This window comes from Heterocephalus glaber, unplaced genomic scaffold, assembly GCF_053883595.1.
Source record: "Heterocephalus glaber isolate CG9 unplaced genomic scaffold, H.glaber_assembly_v1.0 deba00001465, whole genome shotgun sequence".
NCBI lineage: Eukaryota > Metazoa > Chordata > Mammalia > Rodentia > Bathyergidae > Heterocephalus > Heterocephalus glaber.
This window is the reverse complement of record NW_028258312.1, coordinates 17,486,230-17,507,689: the sequence shown is the minus strand read 5'-3', so window position 1 is coordinate 17,507,689 and position 21,460 is coordinate 17,486,230. Positions and strand designations below refer to the sequence as shown.

General features: G+C 38.8%; 1 protein-coding gene across 30 annotated transcripts in view; it reads left to right on the top strand.

Moving 5' to 3' along the window:
• Cast (calpastatin) overlaps window positions 1-21,460 on the top strand; it is a 133,694-nt gene that overhangs the window by 95,627 nt on the left and 16,607 nt on the right. For all 30 annotated transcript variants that reach the window (XM_087180939.1, XM_087180930.1, XM_087180936.1 and 27 more), the window contains 10 exons: window positions 4,119-4,154; window positions 4,621-4,713; window positions 4,821-4,907; window positions 6,210-6,311; window positions 9,342-9,425; window positions 10,546-10,593; window positions 11,343-11,438; window positions 13,047-13,145; window positions 18,002-18,103; window positions 19,511-19,594. In XM_087180939.1, the coding sequence (XP_087037065.1) occupies window positions 4,119-4,154; window positions 4,621-4,713; window positions 4,821-4,907; window positions 6,210-6,311; window positions 9,342-9,425; window positions 10,546-10,593; window positions 11,343-11,438; window positions 13,047-13,145; window positions 18,002-18,103; window positions 19,511-19,594 (831 nt within the window). The remainder of the gene's footprint in view (window positions 1-4,118; window positions 4,155-4,620; window positions 4,714-4,820; window positions 4,908-6,209; window positions 6,312-9,341; window positions 9,426-10,545; window positions 10,594-11,342; window positions 11,439-13,046; window positions 13,146-18,001; window positions 18,104-19,510; window positions 19,595-21,460) is intronic.

Below are 21,460 nucleotides of genomic sequence, written 5' to 3'. Positions count from 1 at the left end.
AAGAAAAACACTTTCAGATATACAGTAGCCGTAGGGTAAGCATTCCCATTCCAAAGAGGAAGAATATGAGAATATACAGAAAGAAATCAAACCAAAGCAAGACTGAAACCCAGTAGGCAAACATTAAATCCCGAAGTTTAACACCCAGGACAGGTTGTGGTGAAATGTGAGCTCCAAAGGGCTAGGGGAGTCCTACCCCTATGGCATTTTTTGGCAGCCTACTTGGTCTCTCTCATGGTGTGGCTATGATCATCTCCTGCAGCTTTCCTCAGCAGATGTTTCACATTCCTGGCATCTCCAACTTCCTGGGATCTCCACTGCACTTTTGGCTTCACTCTTGCAGCCCAGGGGTCCTCTTTTCAAAGGAAAGCTTTATGCTTTTGTACCCCTGAGCCTCTGATGCATTGGCTTTTGCTAATTCCTGAGATCCCTTTAAGCCATCATTTAAAACTCCAGACTTTTTCAAATCATTGAGTTCTACTCTTTGTTCCTGATTTTCACTGTAGATCTGACTAAAGGCAACTAGCAGTACCTGTGCCACAGCCTGAACATTGTGCTTCTTTGAAATTTCCTTCACCAGGTCTATTAGTCCACGGCCCTTAATTCACTCTCCTGCAGTTTTAGGACATGAGAAAAATGTAGACTAATTTTCTGCCAGAGTATAATACACATGATGTGTTAGTTACTTTACTCTATTGCTGAGACAAAAATACCCAACACCCAAAGTTGGAAGGGAAGAAGTTTATTTGGTTTACAGTTCATAGAGGTATCAGTCCATAGTCGGCTGGCTCCAAGACAGGGATGACAAACAGGCCTCACGGTGGAGAAACAACACAAGGGAGCAAAGGCAACAAGAGAGTTTAACAGCATCTTTCTGCCCCTTTTATCTTTTTAGGACTACCAGGATTAGGGCATTGCCAAACCAATCACTTACATGTAGTGGTTTAGTAATCAAATTCACTCCCTTAACCCCAGCATCACACATTCCAGATTCAACTACCTCTGAAAAAGAATGAGGCTTTAGGTAGACATCTACACACTAATTACAGCATTCGGCCCCTGGCCCCCCAAAGACTCAGGCATATCCCTTTATGCAAAAAAATGTTAAGTCCATCTCCAAGAGTTGCCAAAGTCCTAACAGTTTCAGCATCGCTAAAAAGTCCAAGTCCAAAGTCTCCTCTGAGATTTAAGGCAGACTCTTAGCTGCAAATCCCTGCATGAATGAAAAGAGAGTTAAACACTTCCAACATTCAATTGCACAAGATAGACATTACCATTCCAAAAAGTACAAACAGAAGGATACAATGGAATGGGACCAAAGCAAGTCCAAAATCCAGTAGGGCAAATGTTCAAACCCATAGTTCCACTTACAGCATCCAAGGCAATCTGCCAAGTTGTAAACTCCAAAAGGCTTGGGTGGCTCTGCCCCTGTGACACTACAGGTAATTGTAGCTCCAATGGCTTCTCTTTGGGGCCAATTCTGCTCCCTCTTTGCAGTTTTTCTCAAGTGATCCACACTCCTGGCTTCTCCAAACTTCTGGGGTCTTCAATGCACCTTCAGCTTCGCACTCACAGTTCACATACTGCCTCTCAGGGGAACACTGCCTGGCCTCCCAGGCCTTCTTCTGAAATCTGGGTGGAAGCCTTCCTGACCCCACAACTCTTGCATTCTGCATGTGCCTAAAACCAGTGCAGTATGGACGATACCAAGATCTGCTGCCAGTTGGAGCAGTAGTAGCCAGTCTTCCCTCTCTCTTGGCTATAGGGGTTGAGTGCCTGGATCACTGAACCCAATCCCCAGGAACAAATTCTCTAGGCTGCTGCCATTTTGGAACAACTTCCCTAGGCTACTGCCATTCTGGAACATAGTGCTCTGGGGCTTCCTTCTTAAAGCAAAGTCCTTCACTTTTGCAATATTAAGGCTGCAAAGGGTGGAATCCTGTTGATTTTTGTGACTCCTTCAGGCCATCTTTTCTATTCTCCTGTTCCTTCTCAGCAATCAAGATCACCTCTGCTCTCTCTTTGCAGTCCACAGCTTTACTGGAGCTTTTTGGCCAAACTCAAAACACTTTAAATCATTCTGCTGGGCTCTTTGCTCTTAATTCTCAACATAGATCTGGTTAGAAGCCCCCAAAAGTAGCCATGCCACCACTTCAATTTTCAACTGCCTTGAAATTTCTTCTGCAAGATTAATTAGTCTGCCATTTCTAATCTCAGTCTCAGACAAAGACTCTGGACAGGAACAAAATGCAGACAAACTTTCTGTCAAGCTATAACACACATCATCTGGAGTCCAATAGCCAGTGTAGTCCTTCTTCCCAGCAGAAATCTCCTAAGCCTGGTCTTTGTAAGCTTTCTGGTCTTCTGAGCTTGGACTAGAATCTCCCATATAAAACAGCCTGAGATGTTCCAGAGCTACTTCTGTAGCCAATGTTTCTGAATCTTTCCTAACTCTTCCTCTTTCCATAAGCCAGTTCCAAAGGCTTTTGAGCCACATGGCAAGGTAATGCTACAGCAATGACCCCACTCCTGGTATCAAATTTCTAATTTCTATGGTAGTTACTTTTCTCTCATTGCTGAGACAAAATACCCAACACAACACCCAAGGTTAGAGGGGAAGGGGTTCATTTGGCTTATAGTTCATAGAGGTTTCAATCCATAGTTGGCTGGCTCCAAGATAGGGATGGCAGAGATTGCAGAGGAGAAACAACACTGGCATGCACAAGGTAGTAATGTTAACAAGGGAGAGAAAGACCTTAACAGCATCTTTCTGTCCCTTTTATCTTTTTCAGACTACTTAGGGCAGATAGCACTCATTCACACCCTTAATCCTAGTGCCCTTGGGCCTAACCCCACCATGAGTCAATCACAGAATCTAGATTTAACTACCTCTGGAAAAGCACGAGGCTTTGGGGAGACGTATAAACACAAGCCATAACACATGGCTTTTGTCCAACTTCTAATGATATCCTTTTTCCCAACAGAAACCTCCTGAGCCTAGCATTTACCATTTACATTTCTATCAGCATCCTGGTTTTTTAAACTCTGACCAATATTGCACATCAACGACTGCTCACAACATTCTAGGGCTTCTCTGGTATACTTCTCCAAACTTTCCCAAACTCCTCTCACAAACAAGTTCCAGAGGCTTCTAAACCACATGGTCAGGTAGATTCACAGAAACAATTACTTCTAAATCACATAGTCAGGTACATGCACAACAACAGTCCCAGTCCTGGTATCAACATCTGTCTTACTTTCCTGTTACTGAGACAAAATACCTGATACCCAGGATTTAAAAAATAGGAGGGTCCAAGGTCACCTGGTTCCACAGCAGAAACAGCATGGTATAAAGACTTGGGCAGAGTACAGCTGCTCATCCCATGGCAGCCAGGAAGTAGAGAGTAAAGAGAGGAGCTTGGGAGGGAGACATTACAGCCTTCCTGGTCACTCCCTCAGTGAACCACCTCCAACCAGGCCTCACTGGCTAATAGCACATTCAGTGACTGAATTCATCAGTGGCTGAGTCCACTGATGAATATAGTGTCCCTATGCTCCAATCATTCTCCAAATATAGGAGATTTTGGGGGGAACATTTTAGGTCTAAATGATAACATATGAAATTGTCATTACCAAGAAGCTTCTTGGTAATGACAATTTCATATGTTATCATTTAGACCTAAAATGTTCCCCCCAAAACTGAGTAGCTTAAACAACAGAAATTTATTGCCTCACAGTTCTGGAGGCTAGATGTCCAGAGTTGATGTCACCAGGGTTGATAACTGCTGAGGGCAACAGAAAGTTCTTTCCTAGGTCTCTTTTCTTGGCTTATTGATGGTCATTTTCTATGTTCCTTTATGTCATCCTCCCTCCATGCATTTCTTTGGGTCTTTTTACTTTTCCCAGGAAGCCAGTCATATTGGATTAGGGCCCATGCTAATGACCTCTCCTCTACTTGATTACTTCTATAAAGACCCTGTGTCCAAATCAGGTCTCATTCTGTGGTATTAAGAGTTAGGATTACAATATATAAATTTGGAAAAGGACACAGTTCAGTCCATCACACACTGGGAATATATTTTGCCTTCTCAATCTGATCAAATTAATATTTATTTCAGAAAAAAGGTGTCACAGGGCCTCCTCCAGACTCGTCGGTGAGTTTATGTAAATGGCTTCTAAGATATAAATTAATGTGTTTATCTTCAATTAGGGGAATAGGGCTACCAATTCTATATTGGGGATAACAACTAAACTCATTTCTAAACCAGATGATATTTTTGTATATTCAGAGAAGGAAAGTGGGTATGGGGTTGTATTAGTTTTCCTTCTTCTCCTGTGTAGTTTATTTCTTAGAGCAAGGGAATAGAGCCAAGAAAATATTACCAATAACAATAAATCAGAAGGTTAGTAACAATAGAGTAAGTATATCCTATCATGTCTTTCCTAGAGTGGAAGAGGAAAAGTGTACTTACCGAACACCAATTTCCTTCCAAATACAAGCTTTGATATGTAGTTATTCCATTAATATATCTCATTTGGTAGTGAAGAAATGCAAAAAATACATTCTTCTTTAACTCGAATGGCTCCCATAAGTTACTACCCTAATGCATGTTTCTTTAGAAAGCCATGGGGCCTGATGATGCTATAGATGCCTTGTCATCTGACTTTACCTGCAGTTCTCCTACTGCTGGCGGAGAGAAAACTGACAAACAGGTATTGTTTTTAGTGCTGTTAAGAACTCGTTAGAATGTTTTACTTCTGGTTATTATAATTAAATTTACCTCATCTGCAAACCTCATCTTTTGTGTTTTATTTTTTAGAGATCTACAGAAGTTTTAAAAGCTCAGTCAGCTGGGGTAATCAGAAGTGCTGCTCCACCCCAGGAGAAAAAAAGAAAAGTAGAGGAGGTATCAATAATTTCTTTTTTGGTTTTCTTTTTCTTTTTTCCCCCCAGTACTGGATATTGAACCCAGTGCCTTTGCATTGAGCTACGTTCCTGGCCCTTCTAAAAATTTTGATGTAGGTTCTCACAAAGTCACTAATTTGCCCAGTCTGGGCTTGAACTTTCAGTCCTCTTACCTCAGGCTCCTCAAGTGTTGGGATTATAGGCATGAGTCACCATGCCTAGCCAATAATTTCTTCTTTGAAAATAACCAAGATCCACCTGGATGCAGTTGCTTCCCTGAACCTGCTCTTGCTTATTCAGAATAGTCCTAGCAGGGCATTACACACAGTGAGGAGTAGGTTTCCTCCCCGGGGACTGTGTAGACTAGAGAAGCCGGTGAGGCCATATTGATCCTCTCCAGGAAAGCCTGTGTGTTTCTGTAAATCCTTGTGAATGATTTTAGCAGTCTTCTTAGTAGTGATCCAAGTCTATCTCACCATTACAACACAGAGGGGCAGAACCCAGGAGAATGGCATTCGTCAGATCTTAAGCTTGATTTTGAGCCTTGTAGATCATTAGTGGGCTATCACTGTAGCTTTTTCTGACTACTCTGTTAACCACAATCAACTGTCTTAACTCTCCTAAGTCCTGAAGACCATTCTGCAACTCTAGGCTGGTTGAGAAAGCATGTCCCATGTGCAGTGAGTTCAGATAATGCGAAGGACAGTTTCTATCAGAGCTGCCTCTGCGTCTGCTCTCCCTGAATGGATAGTTTGTTTTTATCTGCCTGACTGGGGACTGCAGTGAGCACCACACCCTGAGAGTGGGAGTTCCTTCCACCATGAGCCATTGTGTCTCCAGAGAAGACAGCAGTGGACCCACTGCAGGTTTCCCTGCTTCCTTCCTGAGCTTTGCTGGTTTGCTGAAGTCCAGAGCTGTCAGGAGCGACTTTGAGAGACACGTTTTTAAGAGGGCAGTGAAAGTCCACTACTTGCAGCTTTATTTTGATAAGGATATTTTATGGTACTGTAATTCTTAGTATAGTTATACTCTTCTAACTTGCAAAATAAGGGGTGAAGGCTACCCCAGAGAGTGCCTTTATCATAGGAACGTGTCCTAGCCACAATTTTCACTCACTGGTAAGTTCTCTTTCCTTTCTCTCTTTTGCTTAGGTTTCACATTTCAAAATTGCTTTCCTAAGTATTTTCCCAGTCCACGATTCATCTTTTATCCTGAAGATGTGTATTGCACAGAGAAGAAATGGATTGTGTGGGCTCAGGAGAGGTCTTCTTTTTTCATGTGCAGAATTTCTCATTTTTAACAGGATGCTATGAGCGATCATGCAGTCGAGGCTCTGTCAGCTTCATTGGGCACCCGGGAACCCGAACCTGAGTTGGACCTCAGCTCTGTTAAGGAAGTTGATGAGGTACTGACCTTGGAGCTGATATTTGCAGCTTGTTATTAGCCTGCAGCTTACAAAACTTGAATGCTTTGCGTATGTACAGTTCTTGCATAGGTTTTATTTTACTGGGGATTAGAAATGAACTACTTTTCATTTGGTCTTACTTTCAGAGCTGATTAATTGAGATATTTATTTCTGATAGTTAGCAACCAGGTGAGATACTGAGTGCTTGTCTTCTAAACTGCCTAGAGTTTTCACATTTGAAGTGAACACTAATCTCCTCTTTCAAAGCTTAAATGGTCCCTGACTGAACAAGATAACATGGCCAGTGGACTGGTGAGAAAGGGCAAGTTCTGTTTGCTCTCACAGAAATTGTTATTTGTATTTTCTGAAGGGTTCTGGGCATATCTCTTTATAAGGAGGGAGATGGCTATGAAAAGTTGGGAAAATCCTTCTTACATAACATGGGTAAAGATGTTGAAGAATTGTCTCAAAAGAGAATAAAATCAAACAACAATTACTCAGTAACTGGAGCTCCTGCACATTCAGAGTGTGATACTCATGAGTGTTTATCTCACCACCCTCTGAGACTTCCACAGGTCTTCTGAGCGGACACAACTTGTCTCTGGTGTGGGTGGGAGAGTTTTGATATTAAAATACAGTTTTTATAGAATTTTTTAACTTGGTCCTCTGAGGGAAAAAGAAGAAGGAAAGAAGAGTTGCCTATTCCTAACAGGCAGAGGAGGAGAAATAGCCTTAGAGGAGTAGAAATAACCCTATCCACTCAGGAAAAAGAACCTGGCAAGTGTCTGTCACGATGCCCCTGCCTCTGATGTCACTTCCTGTTCTAAGTTCTCATCATTGACTCCCAGGAATTGTTCTCCAGTCGGGGCCAGTGCTGGTCTAAGATGGGCCAGTTTCTATCCTCTACTTTCTTGGAGGGCTCACCAGCCACAGCGTGGCACAGCAATCTTTGTGACAGTGAACACCAGGGAGCAGGAGAGGCAGTTCCTATCCTTCAGGACCAAGTAATGTATTGGGAAGAAAAGGAACCATGATTACAACACTCAGATGTTGACTAATGATGTACATTACTCTGAGTAGCCGGATAGAATCCATGTCATCTCAAGGAAGAGGTGATATTGGCACAACTCCCAAGGCTGGGTTGAGTTGTGATTTCACCACCTGAGGGCTACATGGCCAGCAGAGAATTATAATTTTGCCTTAGGCTTTTTACAGAGAGATTTTTTAAGACAATAAATGTAGGCAGGGAAGGTATAAACCTAATATTAATCCCAGGACAAAAGGAATCTTACAGCAACTAAAACCGGATAAGTAGATGTAAAAAAAATGACATAAAAAGAACTCATAAAGCAGTGTGGGTAACTGGTTTGGGGTGCATATGAACTGTATTCAGTTTCCTCTAGAAAACCTTGGAGCAGCAACAAACTAAAATTCTAGCAGAAAGAGCTCTTCCGGCATACTAGTTTTTCTTTGTAATCATATCCAAAACGTAAATATTTCCTGAGACTGTCTTTCAATTCTCTAGCTTCTTGAACTGAATTCATAGTCCTTGGTGGTGAGTCTTTACAGTCTGAATAGGTAGTCTGACACTACAATAAGACTTCTAACTTTTCCTCCCACTCAGGAGTCCAGGGCCAAACTCAGGCAGATTCTCTACACCAGAGTGCTCTCTGAGGAAACTGTGTCATACTCCAAAGAAGACACCCGTGCCTGCTGGATTTTTATGTTATAATGTATCATATCATAAATATTTATCCTATAATGGTGCCTCACTGTAAATCCCCTCCCATTTTTAGGCATAACTAAATCATCCAGTGTTATTTCAATTTGGTAGACCTTTTTTTCCAGTACCTATAGTGTAAAAAATCGTAGGGCAGGCATTTCAGAAATATTAGGATCAAAGAGGAAAAGAAGCAGTACAGCTGTGTGCAGCTTTCATTGTCTGTCTGCAGCCTAAGTGTAGTAAGGAAGACCATATAGGTGGCTCTTGATGTTCATAAAGGCTGTTGTGGCCTGAGACCTTACAAATCCCTGAAACAGAGGGTAATACTACCTAATAAAACTTTCTCAGTATGCGGCACTAGAATAAAACTGCACCTGTTAAAAGAAACAACAGCAAAACCCTCTTATCCCTTCACGAGAGTTGTCATATAGAAAAATAAAACTACAATTCCAGAGCTTAGAGTAGAAACTCACTAGAAGTGCTTAATAAATTTTAAAACTTAAACAGTGAATCAAGGGAGAACTGCAGTCGTGAGTGACATAGAGATAGAAACTGTGGATTGAGTTAGGAAACTGCCCTTTAGTTTGCGAATTAAAGTCACGGCTTCATGTAGATACAGATTATTACATATTATGGAATATTTCCCTGCTCACCAGTAGATTTAATTGCACATGTTGTATCCTGTAAGTCAGTGGTCTACTCTGCAACAACACTTTTATTTCTAATGTAATTACTTGTTCATGGTTCGATAATCAGTGATGTCCTGGTATAATTGAAGGGAGTCCTTTTAAAAAGTTTAAAGCAGTTTGTGCACCAGCCAAGATCTGTGATGAGATGTTTCTCCCACTTCTGAATGGGGTATGAGAATCGGTGGTGCGCTTTAGATGACTGCCTCATTGAATAAGGCAGGTAAAGGCTAATTGCAGCTAACTTCCACCCTGTGCGTCCTGACCTCTGAGAATCTTTCATTCACCTTTCTCTGGTGAGCCTTATGAGTCAGTGAGATCAGTGAGGATTATTAGAGCCACGTTTTACAGCTGAATAAAACAGACCAAAGAAAGGCCAAAGTCGTAGAGCCTGACAGCAGGCAGGACACCGAGATCCCTAGCTGGGTTGTTTTTGCAGTCACCCTCTGCTGCCTTGCTCCTAGCTGCTCACTGTAGTCCTGTGCTTTGCAGTCCCCAGAGCTTTTCTGGACGCCTTTATCTGATTTGGTGTTCTCAGTAAAAACACAGAGTAAGTGATGTTATCTCATTTTACATGCATTATCCAGCTGCTTTCCTTCATTTCCTCTCCATTTTCACTAGGCAAAAGCTAAAGAAGAAAAGCTAAAGAAGTGTGGTGAGGATGAAGAAACAGTCCCATCTGAGTACAGACTAAAGCCAGCCACGGTAAAGTCTCAGCCTAGCAGCGGCACACTTCCCGGGCCTTGGCGTTGTGTTTTGTTTTGTCTGTAACCTGCTCACTTAGGACAAGTCTGTGCTTGTTTGGATGTTAACTCTGAAAGCCCCGACCCCTTTCTCCTCTACGGTTACACGGTCCTTGTCCTTGCCTGGCTTCTTGAGTGTGACTCTGTGGTCAGTAAGATTCCCACAAATTCAAGGGCTTCACTACTCACAGTGCTTGATACTGATCCTTACCTTAAAGCCTAAGGACAGTTTGGGAATAATGTTTTTTCTGAATAAAAAGCACCATAGACCTTCTAAATGGCAGCTGTAAATGTACATATTTAGCCATATCCTCAGTATTGAAGTAGTTTCTCTGTTTTGATGTGTGGTGAGAATGGTGGACTATAATTACATTTGAAATTTATCTTTGAAAATATATGTAAGTACGTGATAGAAAATAGCTGTGATGCATCTATATCTACATGTGAAAATTTCTCATTCTTTGATATTGTCTAAATTGTTAAACTTCATCCTTAAAAAAACTAAACAATATTTATTATAGGAATGATATGATATAATATGTATCTCTTCACTCTGGGTTGAAGAATTAAAACTTTAAAAAATTTTTCCATTCATGTAGTCACACTTTTCTTGCAAAAGATCTTTTACAAAAATTACTATTTTATTGTCCTAACAGGTAGCAAACCACTTTTTCAGTAGCTTTTTTTTTTTTTTTTTTTTTTTTTGGTGGTACTGGGGATTAAATCCAGGGCCTCCATACTGACTACATCCCTAGCCATTTTTCATTTATATCTGTTTTGGAGACGTAGCCTCACTAAGTTGTTACCCAGGCTGGGCTCAAATTTGTGATCTTACTGTCTCAGTTTCTTCAGTAATTTCTAATAAGAAATAAATGAGAATCATATTTGGTCTCTTAATTTGCATACCTTAACTCGTTTTCCTAATACTTTATAAAAACTAAATCTAAAACACAAATTCACTCAAATATAAGAAAAAGGTAAGCTTATATCTGATATCCTGGAATTCTCACAACCAAATGCAGTGGGAAGTGAAAGCAAAATTCTCAGTTTTATTTCAAATTAATTTTCAATTTTACTTACAGGATAAAGATGGAAAACCACTATTGCCAGAGCCTGAAGAAAAACCCAAGGTGAGAAAAAAATGGTTTTTTCCCTGATATTTGAAAAATAAGAGAAATATAAAGCATAAATTAAGATACTTTTGACAGACCAGATTTCACTGTGGAGACCTACCTGCCAACGTAATGTTAAAGAGGAAAGTTTTTGATAGTGACATCTGGCTGATATCTGTGGATCTTTTCCATATGTTCTAATGATTATTTTGGTATGAATTAAAACTATAAGGAAACATTCATTGAACATCAGGAGCTGATCGCAAGAGGGCTCTTTGATTAGATTGTTAGCACTTAGTTTATAGAATTCCACCCACTCATAGCCCTAAACTCATGGTACCACCTCCCCAGAAAGATCTAGGAATATAGAATTTTCTCACCAGAAACCCACATGAGCATTAAAAAAAAATGTATGCTCTGTGATTTTTCTGACTTATTAAGAAAGGAAATTATTAAGAAGAAAACAAGTCATATGACATACATTTTGATTTGAATAAAATTCTTCTGTAGTTGAAATATCAAGAACTTTTGACTAAATAAACCATTAATGCTTTTTGTAGTACTGATGTATTTGATATTCCTTCTTTCATGACATTTTCATCTTGCATTGATAAATGAAAAATATGCCTGTATAAATTAGATATTGGTTTTAGATCCTAAAATATGGCCCAATACATGTTAACCAGGAAAAATATTGCTCTAGGAAAACATGTTTTTACAAAGTAAAAATGGTCACTTCATAATATACAATGTTTCTTATATTACAGCCCCTGAGTGAATCAGAGCTCATTGATGAACTTTCTGAAGATTTTGACCGGTCTAAATGTAAAGAAAAACAATCTAAGCCAACTGAAAAAACAGAAGTATGTTTCTGAAAACATGAATCTCTGGTTTTGACAGGTTTTTATATTTTTTTAATCTTAAAATATGTGAAACCAAAACTATTTTAGCATGAAGGAGTTGGTTAAGAAGCCCTTTATGTCATCTTTTAGACATGCAGTTTTTGCCTCATCTCTCTCTGGATGTGTTTTCTTTCTCCAAGCAATCCTGATATGTTGCAACTTGAGTCCTGCAGTTATTCCCTCAGGGAAGGCCTCAAATCCATGCTTTCCTTTCTGTTTCTGCTTCTGTCATGGACCTCACTGAAGTTGCCATCACGTCTCACCACAGGACCTCAGTGGTTTGTCTTCAGTCTCCCCATCCTCCGTGGCCACCCAAATTTTTCTTTCTGAAGCCTGTTAGTGATCGCATCATTCCCCCCACCTCCACCCAGGAGCTTCCCATTCCCTACAAAAGAAAAGTTCCAAAAATGCATTCTAGGTCCAGCTTCAGTTCCAACCAAGCTGGGTGTCTGCATCGCTCAATGATAAGTGTGGTTTTTGCCAAGGTTTTCCTTATCCATTTCCTTCTGCCTGGAATAACCTTTCCTCCTAACTCTAGGGCAACTGAAGTCTTACCCAATCTTCTATGGTTCTGTTGAAATATGGCCTTTCTTTATCTCCTGCTTTTCCCTCCCTTAACTATACCACCCTTCCAACTTGTATTAAGAGGAATACAATATGGCATGTGGTCTGTGGGTGTTTTTTATATATCTCTGTTAAAGCATTTGAAGCAAATTTTAGTTTTATTAGTCTTTCATTTGTAACATTAATAGGTAGCATTAAATAGGCAGTAAGTTCTTTGAAAGAGGAGATCGCACCCTATTGATAGTCTGCTGAGTACCTTACCTATAGGATAGGCTTTTGTTAATAACTGAATTTAAAACAGTTTCAATTTTGACTCTTCTGATAAGACAGTACAGTGGTTCTCCAACTTTAGCATGCATTAGGATCACATGCAAGGTTTACTAAAACACAGTTTGAAGGGTCCTACCCCCAGAATTTCTGTTTTATTATACTGAATAGGTACCCAATAATCTATTTCTAGGAAGTTCCTGTTAATGCTGAGGCTATTAGTCCAGTATCACTCTAGAAACATCTGGAAGAGAAGTATTCCTTTGAACCCATTCATACATAGTTACTTATAATATGCAGTATGCTCTTAGATTTACATAAATATGGATGTAATATTATATTGAATTATATAAAAGTTATATTTCACTTTTATATATTAAGACAAATAATATAAATAAAATAATATAAATAATAGCAATAATTTCTCAAATTTGTGGAATTTATTGTGTTCCCAGGTTTTGTGCATAACACGTCATGTGTGTTATCTCACTTGAGCCTCGTATCAACCCTAAAGATCTAGGTATTATCATTATTCTCATTTTTGCAGTTGCAGAAACAAAACGAGTCTCCAGGTTGAAATAACGGTAGCTGAAGAGTTTTAACATGCTTTGATAATCTTGAGGCATTCAAGAGAATCATGTTCGTAATATATAATCTCAGTGTCTTGTTAGTTCATCACTATTGTCTTATTAACCAAATATTTCTGAAATTATTCACAATATCGGCTTCTTTCTCCAGAAATCTGAGGCTGCTGCTGCCGCGGCTCCTGTGGCAGAGGTGGTGTCTTCCACCTCCATGTGTAGTGTACAGATGCCACCACCCAAGCCAGCTTCCTCCGTGAGTGATTGATTTCTTGCATCTTGTGAAGTGTCTCGAGAAAGTTCTGCTCTTCCTCGCATCACTTTCTGCTGTGTATTAACTTACCATGTTATTATTTATTTTATTCTGAGAAAATACAGATAAAATCTGATATTGCTACACAGTACTATCTCTTGTTCTTTGGGCTTCAAGGATGTGCTGGAAATGCAGGCCAGATTTAAATTTTTAATTAAATTGCTGTAAGCTATGTTTTTCTTTCATCTTCTGAAATTATTTATACTTCCTCAACTGTTGTCAGTAATCCTGCTTCTCCCTTTTCTGCATCTTTCAAGTCTTTCTGGACTTTGACAAACAGCCTGATGCTGTTTTCTACTCACCCTCCCAGTGGAAAATGTAATTTGCACCAAAATCATTATGACTCCTCTCCACTTTTCCAACTAAATTTTAGAAGGAAGGATTGACTCAGTTTTTTTCATTTTCTTCTTGATTTCTTGTCTCTCTCTCACTTTCTAAATTTTGTATGAAGCATAGTATTTAATTAGTTGATTCTTGTTTCTTTTTTATTTTAGTGAATGTTGGTTGTTTCCATTGGCTGATGATAAAATCTGATGCAGAGAATAACATTCTACTACATACTTCAGTGTGTAAATCTACACACTGAATAGTTAAATTTCATCACCCATGATGCCATTGTTCTTTATGCTTTGCAATATCTTCTCATGCAATATTTACAAGGACACTAAGTTCTGTTCCAACACCAGAAGATGGTGGAAAGGTGGATGGAAGGGGAAATGAGGCTTGAAGTTAACTTTGAGCAACCAGTCTAACATTTCATAGCCTCAGCTGAGATCAGAGCTACCCCTGCTCTATGATATGGTTTGATCATTCTCATATGGAAAAGGGGCAGATGGAATATGGGCAGAATACCCCCTCTCCAAGGGGAATTAGGAAGGACTTACAGGTAAAAGGCAATGAGAAGTGGGAATAGCAACATTTTCCAGGGAGGCCAGTGAGCCAGGACAGACCCGAACAGAAGTGTGCAGCACTTGGCCTGCATGATGTGTGCATTCAGTTGTTTTAAGAAAAAGGGGCCTTGAAGATGGTGGAGCTCAAGTATTTAAGTGCTAGGAAGTGACTGCCTCTGTTCAGGGAAGTGCTTGGTACCAGTTGCAAATCCTGAGAGTCCCAGGATTTGATACTGTTGGAAGCCAGAAAGAATAGTGGTCCTGACAGTCAGAGGCCTCAAGAAAGTGCGAGGATCAGTGAGTAAAGGGAAGCAGACCAAGGGAAGGAGGTGAATATGTGGCCAGGGTGGTTCACATGTGTGTGTAAAAAGAAAACGTGTTAAGGAAATTTAGAGTTCTAGTTCTGAATTTGACAGTATGAAATACTACAGAAATGAAATTCATAGCTCTCATCCTGTTTTCAGATTCCTTGATTTTAAAACTACTTCTCCTAGTTTTTCTTTAACTTGGTCTCAGTAACTTCTTAAATCAGAGGGTGACGAAGAGTACAGGTTTGCAAAGCAAAGCAAAGGTTTCCAAAGGTTCTACAGACCAGGGAATGAGAAAACAGAACAAAAGAGTAAGCAGTGTCTCAGAGTAGCCAGCAGCTCAGATTGTCTGAAGGAGACTTGGGTACCAGTGCAATACTTGCAAATTAGGTATAAGTCCAAGCAGTACATATGCATCAGAGATTTTCTTTCCCATTAAATTTATTGGTACATTTTAGGTATAAAATACAGTTGCATTCATCATTGGGCTCTTGAACCATTACATGAGTATCTTGGTTCTTAATTTTTTCCCCTTCCCCTGCCCTCCCTTCACCCCCTCCACCCTTCCCTATTTGCAAAGACTTTGTTTCCATTTTTTTCCTTTTCTCATATTTTTTCTTTTCCCTTTTTTCCTTTCCCCTATCCCTCCCAATTCCCCTGCTCCTTTAGACTTTTTCTTCCTATTACACAATATCAATTATACATTTTTAAAATTACAATATCAAGATCTAGGAGACATTACCACAGATTTTACAGAATTTAAAAGCATATTACAAAAATCTTTTGTGAAATAAATTTGACAACTTCTAAGAAGTACCTTGGAAGACAAATTAATGAAACGAACTCTGGAGGAAATATAAAATTTGAATATCACCTATTAAAGAAAGTATATTCCTAGCTTGAAAACCTACCTGTATGACAACAGCAGGCTGATATACATTTTAACTGATAAATTATATCAAACATTTAAAGCAGAAAAAGGAAGGAACACTTCTCCCCTCATTTTAGGAACTCAACATTGTGCTAATCCTAAAACTGGATAAAGATAATAGAAGAAAAAGTATGAACATAGATAGAAATTTGTTTAACGAGACAAACTATTAGAAGTCAGATCTGGCAGGATGTAGAAAGTGGTTTTGTTATAGGGATGGCAGTGTTGGTTCAGCATTGGAAGATCCACCCCCAAAAGTCATCATTTAAACAGAGGAAAGGAAAAAGCCATATGATCCTGTCACTAGTTGGAGAAAAAGTATTGGACTAAATTCTACAGCTGTTTATGGTAAAAGCTATCAGGAGCTTAGAAGTAGAACAGAACCTTCTCAACAGATTAAAGACATGTACTCCGTACTTGCAGTAAGAACGCCTTATATGAATGGAGAAGATACAATGCTTTCTCTTTAAGGTGAAGAACAAGGGCAGATATGCTTACTCTTTATCTGTCCATTAAACTTTGAAACCTAGGCCCAAACCAAAATAGTCTGGCAATAAAATGACACACTTAGGATAGGATTGGCAAGGTAGAAGCAAAATCTTTATATGTAGATAAAGTGATCATCTACAGAGAAAATACTAAGAAATCTCAAGGAGCCCCTAGAACTTGTACTTGAATTTAGCAGGATTAGAAAACACAAGGTATATATAAAAATTCAGGTCTATGTATACTTGCTATAAATGAAGAATTGTATATTGAAATTTAAAAGTTATGTAGGAGTACGGAGGACCTAGAAAAGTTAAAAAAAAAAAAAAACAGTGTTGGAAGATGTTTAGTACCTAATTTTAAGACTTCTTCTAAAGCTACAGTAATCAAGGCAGTGTTGGTGTAAGGAAAGACATATAGATTGTTGGAATAAAACAGAGAATCTAGAAATAGAACCACACATATATGGTCCACTGAGTTTTGAAAGATTATTTAACATTAGCATTTTATAGAATATAAACTCAATTCAAGAGCTGAGGAAGAGATAGTGTTTTCAGCAAATGGCACTAGAACACCTGGTATCCGTATATAAAAAATTAATCTCAACCCTTTATTTCCATACATGAAAATAACTTGAAGGGATCTATGAACCTAAATATGAAAGCCTAAAAGTGTAAAACTTTAAGAAGAAATTATAAGGGAAAATGTTTATGAATTCAGGGTAGGCAAGAACTACCTAGGATATAAAAAACATGATGTATAAAAGAAAAAAATTGATAAATGAGATTCCATCAAAAAATCTACACATAGGCATATAATAGTTAGGATTCCAGAAATCCCTCAGAAGAATAAAATTCTACAAGCAGTGAGAGAAAAGAAACATCAGGGATTTTAAAACGTGGAATTTTAGTCTCTACAGAAAAAAAAAAGTCTATACAGAGCCTAACCAGTAGGTGGTGGTAAATCACTTTCCACGTAGCCTCCCTTTCCTCATGGGTGATCCTTTCTTTTGTAGTATAGTGTAGCAGAAAGGCAGTTGTTCTTATTTAGCAGGATGAGGGCTGAGATATATACACATATACATATAAATATATATATTTATGTTATATATAAATATGTAATATCATAGGAAAATATTTTTATTTATCAGGAAGATATTTTTATTATAAGTCCAGTAGACCCTTGATGTAATGTCAGAGATTTTCATGATAGGAATAAACTCTGAGGATGTAGCTCAGTAGTAGAGTGTTGGCTTAGCATGCCCAGTTTCCAACATCAAAAAAGAAAAACTGAGACTGACTAGTCCAAGGGGTTTTCATGTTATTGTTTGACCAAGATCAACAGTAAAAACCTCATTGATATTGCAACCCAGTACAGAAAATGAAAAAACAGTTTAATAAATGGTACTTATCCATGGTATGAACGATGCATTCTATTTTCCATCCTATTAATTAAAGAAAAATGTTCTGGCCAGGAACCATTCAGTTGCTTTTTACAAGTCACTAATGTATGGATCATTACCTGTAGCTAGGAGAAGCCAGAACTAGTCCTGCCTTTTTGTGCAAACTTGGTTTCATTCTTCATGCTCAGTGTCCATCTGGTCATTTTAAATATCAGCATGGCCAGAGCTCCTGACCTCACGAGGGAGCACATTTCATTTTAAACTCCTGGACCACACCAGGCGGTTCTCATAGTGCCCTCAGGTTAGTTGTCCGGATAGGAGAAGCCCCATACTGGAAACGCTCCCCATTCCTCCTGCCCTGACGCTGGCCAAGCCATATCACAGAGAATGGGGAAGAAGGTTTTCTTATGGGCTTTCTGGAAGTCTTTCCTGTACTGTCTATACAATGATCTTCCTAAAGACCACTTCTCCCTTCTTTCCTGGCATTTAGCATCTCTTCTCTTCCTTGCCTGTTTCTGAACCCAAATTCTGGATAGATTTTCTAAGTTCGTCGATGTCAGTATACAAATTGTGCATATTTAATGTTTAGTGTAAGAAACTTGTTCTAATTTTTAGCATTTTAATTTCTAAACATCAATTCTAATTCAGTGGATAATTCAGATTATTAAAAGGTGGTACATGCTTCTTATCTAGGCTTGAAATAAGGACACGCCTTTCTGAATTGTTTGATAGAGTTTGAGTGACTCAGCTCCTACTTAGTATTTCCACCTATGTCCTTCCAGAGAAGCACAGTGCCAGATGATGCTGTAGAGGCCCTGGCCGGTAGTCTGGGGAAAAAGGAGCCAGATTCAGAAGATGGAAAACCTGTGGTGGATAAAGTCAAGGTACAGAAATTCAGATACTTTTAGAAAATGATTATTATTAAATACTCCTCCCCAATAAATTTGGATTTAAAAAATTATCCACAAAAAATGACCAGCTGGCTTTGTCTATAACTGTACATATCCTGTTTAGTAAGCTTAGCCTGAGAAAGCTCCAGTGTTTTAACACCACAGTGGATGAATAGTGGCAAAGGAAATTTGAAGAACATGTGATCACAAGTCACTGGAAGGTGTGCCCAATGAGCAGTGAGCAGTTCCCTCTATGACCAGCAGGGATTGGAAAGGCATGTTCAGACCCATTTTGATCAGAACGTTCTAAACTTTTGACTAGTTACTTTTTATTAAGAGTTAATACATGTTAGCAGTTTTAAAAATATCACCTCAAATAAACCACTAAGGAGACCATAAGTTGTTGTGCACCACTACAGCATTTTTCTGACTAAGAGCTACTTTGATTTTGGTGTTATTAGGGTCAGGATCAGTCTTCGGCTTATCAATAACTATAATTTTAGCCTCTGTTCATCTTACTTGCTTTAAGAAAAGCTCTTGCATGTTTATATCTTTATTCCTCAGCTTGCAAAATTGCATGAATAAAGGATAGAATTATTTTAATGTTATTACACTGAAAAAAATGTAATAAAAAGCATTGATCATTAACAGTTTTGTGAAGTAATTCTTTGAATCAGAAAAGCCCACAGTATAGCCCATGATAGTTTTTAAATTTTCTTTAGAAACGGAGCTGCATATAGAATGATATCACATGCTTGTAAATATTCTTTTTATATATGAAATGTTGGCTTTAGAAATAGAAGGTATATTTTGCTAATTTTGACAGAAATTTTTAGAGAATATTTTTAAACTACATTTAATTTGTATTTATAATGAATGGGCAAATGGAAAGATGAGTCAGTACAATTTGTTTTCTATTAAATGACCTCATAGCAGTGGTGGTTGTGGCATAAGAATCACAGAATATGTATTAGAATCTTTTTGTCATTTTCCTGATGAGATTATTTGAAATAACGTTCTCAGTAAGTGATTAAAAATGTAATGTATAAACCCAAATTAAAGTAATGTGAAAAAAAAAAAGAATAGCATGCATAGATCCACATGTGCTGCATTTCACCTTCGCTCACCTATAGTCCCAGTGCTAAGGACTTGGGAGAAGCAGCTGCTGCCCACTGCTCCTTACAGTCTGCTTCCTACCTAGCAGCCTGTGAGTAGTGTTCTGAGCCTGTTAAAATTGGATACCGTATCACAGATTAAATTGCCAGGGGAAGTCTCAACATATGGTCATATGTAAATATGAACCTAATGATAGAATAGTTTACTTCAAATTTTAATCACACAGATATCCATTTCATAGAAAAAAGATATATTAACAGGGAAAATGGTATGATTTTTATTCAGGAGAAAGCCAAAGAGGAAGACCGTGAAAAACTTGGTGAAAAAGAAGAAACAATTCCTCCTGATTATAGATTAGAAGAAGTCAAGGTAAACAGGCTGGGATATTTTCATATTTTATTTATTTATTTTTGTCTTTTTTTTTTCTTGGTACCAGGGATCGAACTCAGGTCCTTGCACTTGAGAGGCAGGCAGCAGAACCACTGAGCTAAATCCCTGGCACCTTCATGTTTTATTTTGAATAATCAACTTTATATACATAAAGAAAAGACATGGGAATAGACCTGGAATATAAAGATCTTGTTTATTAATATTTAAAACACTAAATAGTATTAATCCACAGATATCCTGTTAGAACACCAGATATAAAGCTAAAATACTCATAAGTGGACTTTCAGTCCTTCTTTAGGTGAAAGAAATCTAATGCCTAGGCTATAGATGTTTTCCCTTCAAACACGTGGTTTGCTACAATACAAGAATGTATAAAATCTTATGCAGGTAGGAAATAGAAAATGAGAAACATATTTCCTATTAGGAAAAATTTTCAACTTTAGATATAAATTGAAAACATGAAAGCCTGTTTACCGTTGAATAAAGTGATAAGTTGACCTATTTCCTTTATGTTTAAAGTACAGGTTGTACAGAATTAAGTGACAAAAAGGAAGACCTCATTGTGAACCTCATAAGTTAAATGCAGTCACTTTTAAACAGGGCAGATGTGTGGACCTCTGCATTGAATGTCTGGAAGGGGAAGTCTGAGGTCTGCCCTCAGGAAGCTGCTCCTTGTGGTTGATGGATAACAAAGCTGCATTTAAATGACAGATCAAGTAGACCCCTGGAAGCTTTGTAAAGCAACAGATAGCTAATAATATGTGAGATAAGTTCAGGGGAGAATGAAACTACCGTGAAATAAAGTGGTCAGAGAATGCTAATCACTGAAACACTGCTACTGAAATTCAGTGAAAGCAGAAAGCAACTGACCTGCCACCTACAATGGAGAGCAACTGCCCTTGACCAGCTTTCAGTGCATGAAGATGGGAGATCAGTTTCACTTTGTGTAGCAGTGAGGTCTCCCTGGTCCCATGTGTCATCTGGCTCATTTATGCCATTGCAGTGAACAGGTGGTACAGAACAGGCCCAAGTTTGCTTTCCTTCTGAATTGAAGGGAGGTCAGAAGATGCAAGTGAACTGCAGAGCAGAAGGAAAAGGGGAGAGGAGTTTATGTTAAGGGAAGCAGGTGACATCTCTAGACCCTTGTACCACATGTTTTATATATATGCAACAAAATGAATAAAAACCCACTTTGACAAAATTCTCAGAAGAAATCTTCATCTACATCCTTGGACTTACAGATTTGTCTGTGTATAAATGGGATGTACCATTAATTTACAGATCTTCTTCCACGAGTAGCCCAAATGACTTATCATTTTTGTCCTATTGTTCAAAAGTAGCACTTAGAGTCAGATAAGGTGAGACACAATCTGAGCCTTGAGTTTCAGAGCATCCCGTCCACAAGACCAGCTCCCTGAGAGCAGAACTTGCTGCTATTTTCTGTGCATTCCCAGGGCTTAGGTTGGAGCTTGGCACATAATTAATGCATGTTAGTTGGATGCGTGGTTTATAAAGTTAGCCAGAATTTTCCAGGCAATCTCTTCAAAACCCACCCCAGATAGATGAGGGTGCACTGTCCACAAATCCCCACCACACCTTCACACTCTACATGACATGGTTGTGTGTGTTTGTCCTACACCGCTGGTCTCTGGGCTTTTGGGGCCACAAACGATGCCTAAACTGGTGTGCAGACCCTGTGCATTGGGAATACCTGGTGCATGTGAGCAACCTGCTGATATGAACTTAATAATAGTGCACTCTCTGCTAATAGAATTTGTTTCCTGCAATGATGAATCCAATTTAAAGTATACAGCAGCAGGTGTAATCTATGGATTCTTTGCAGTG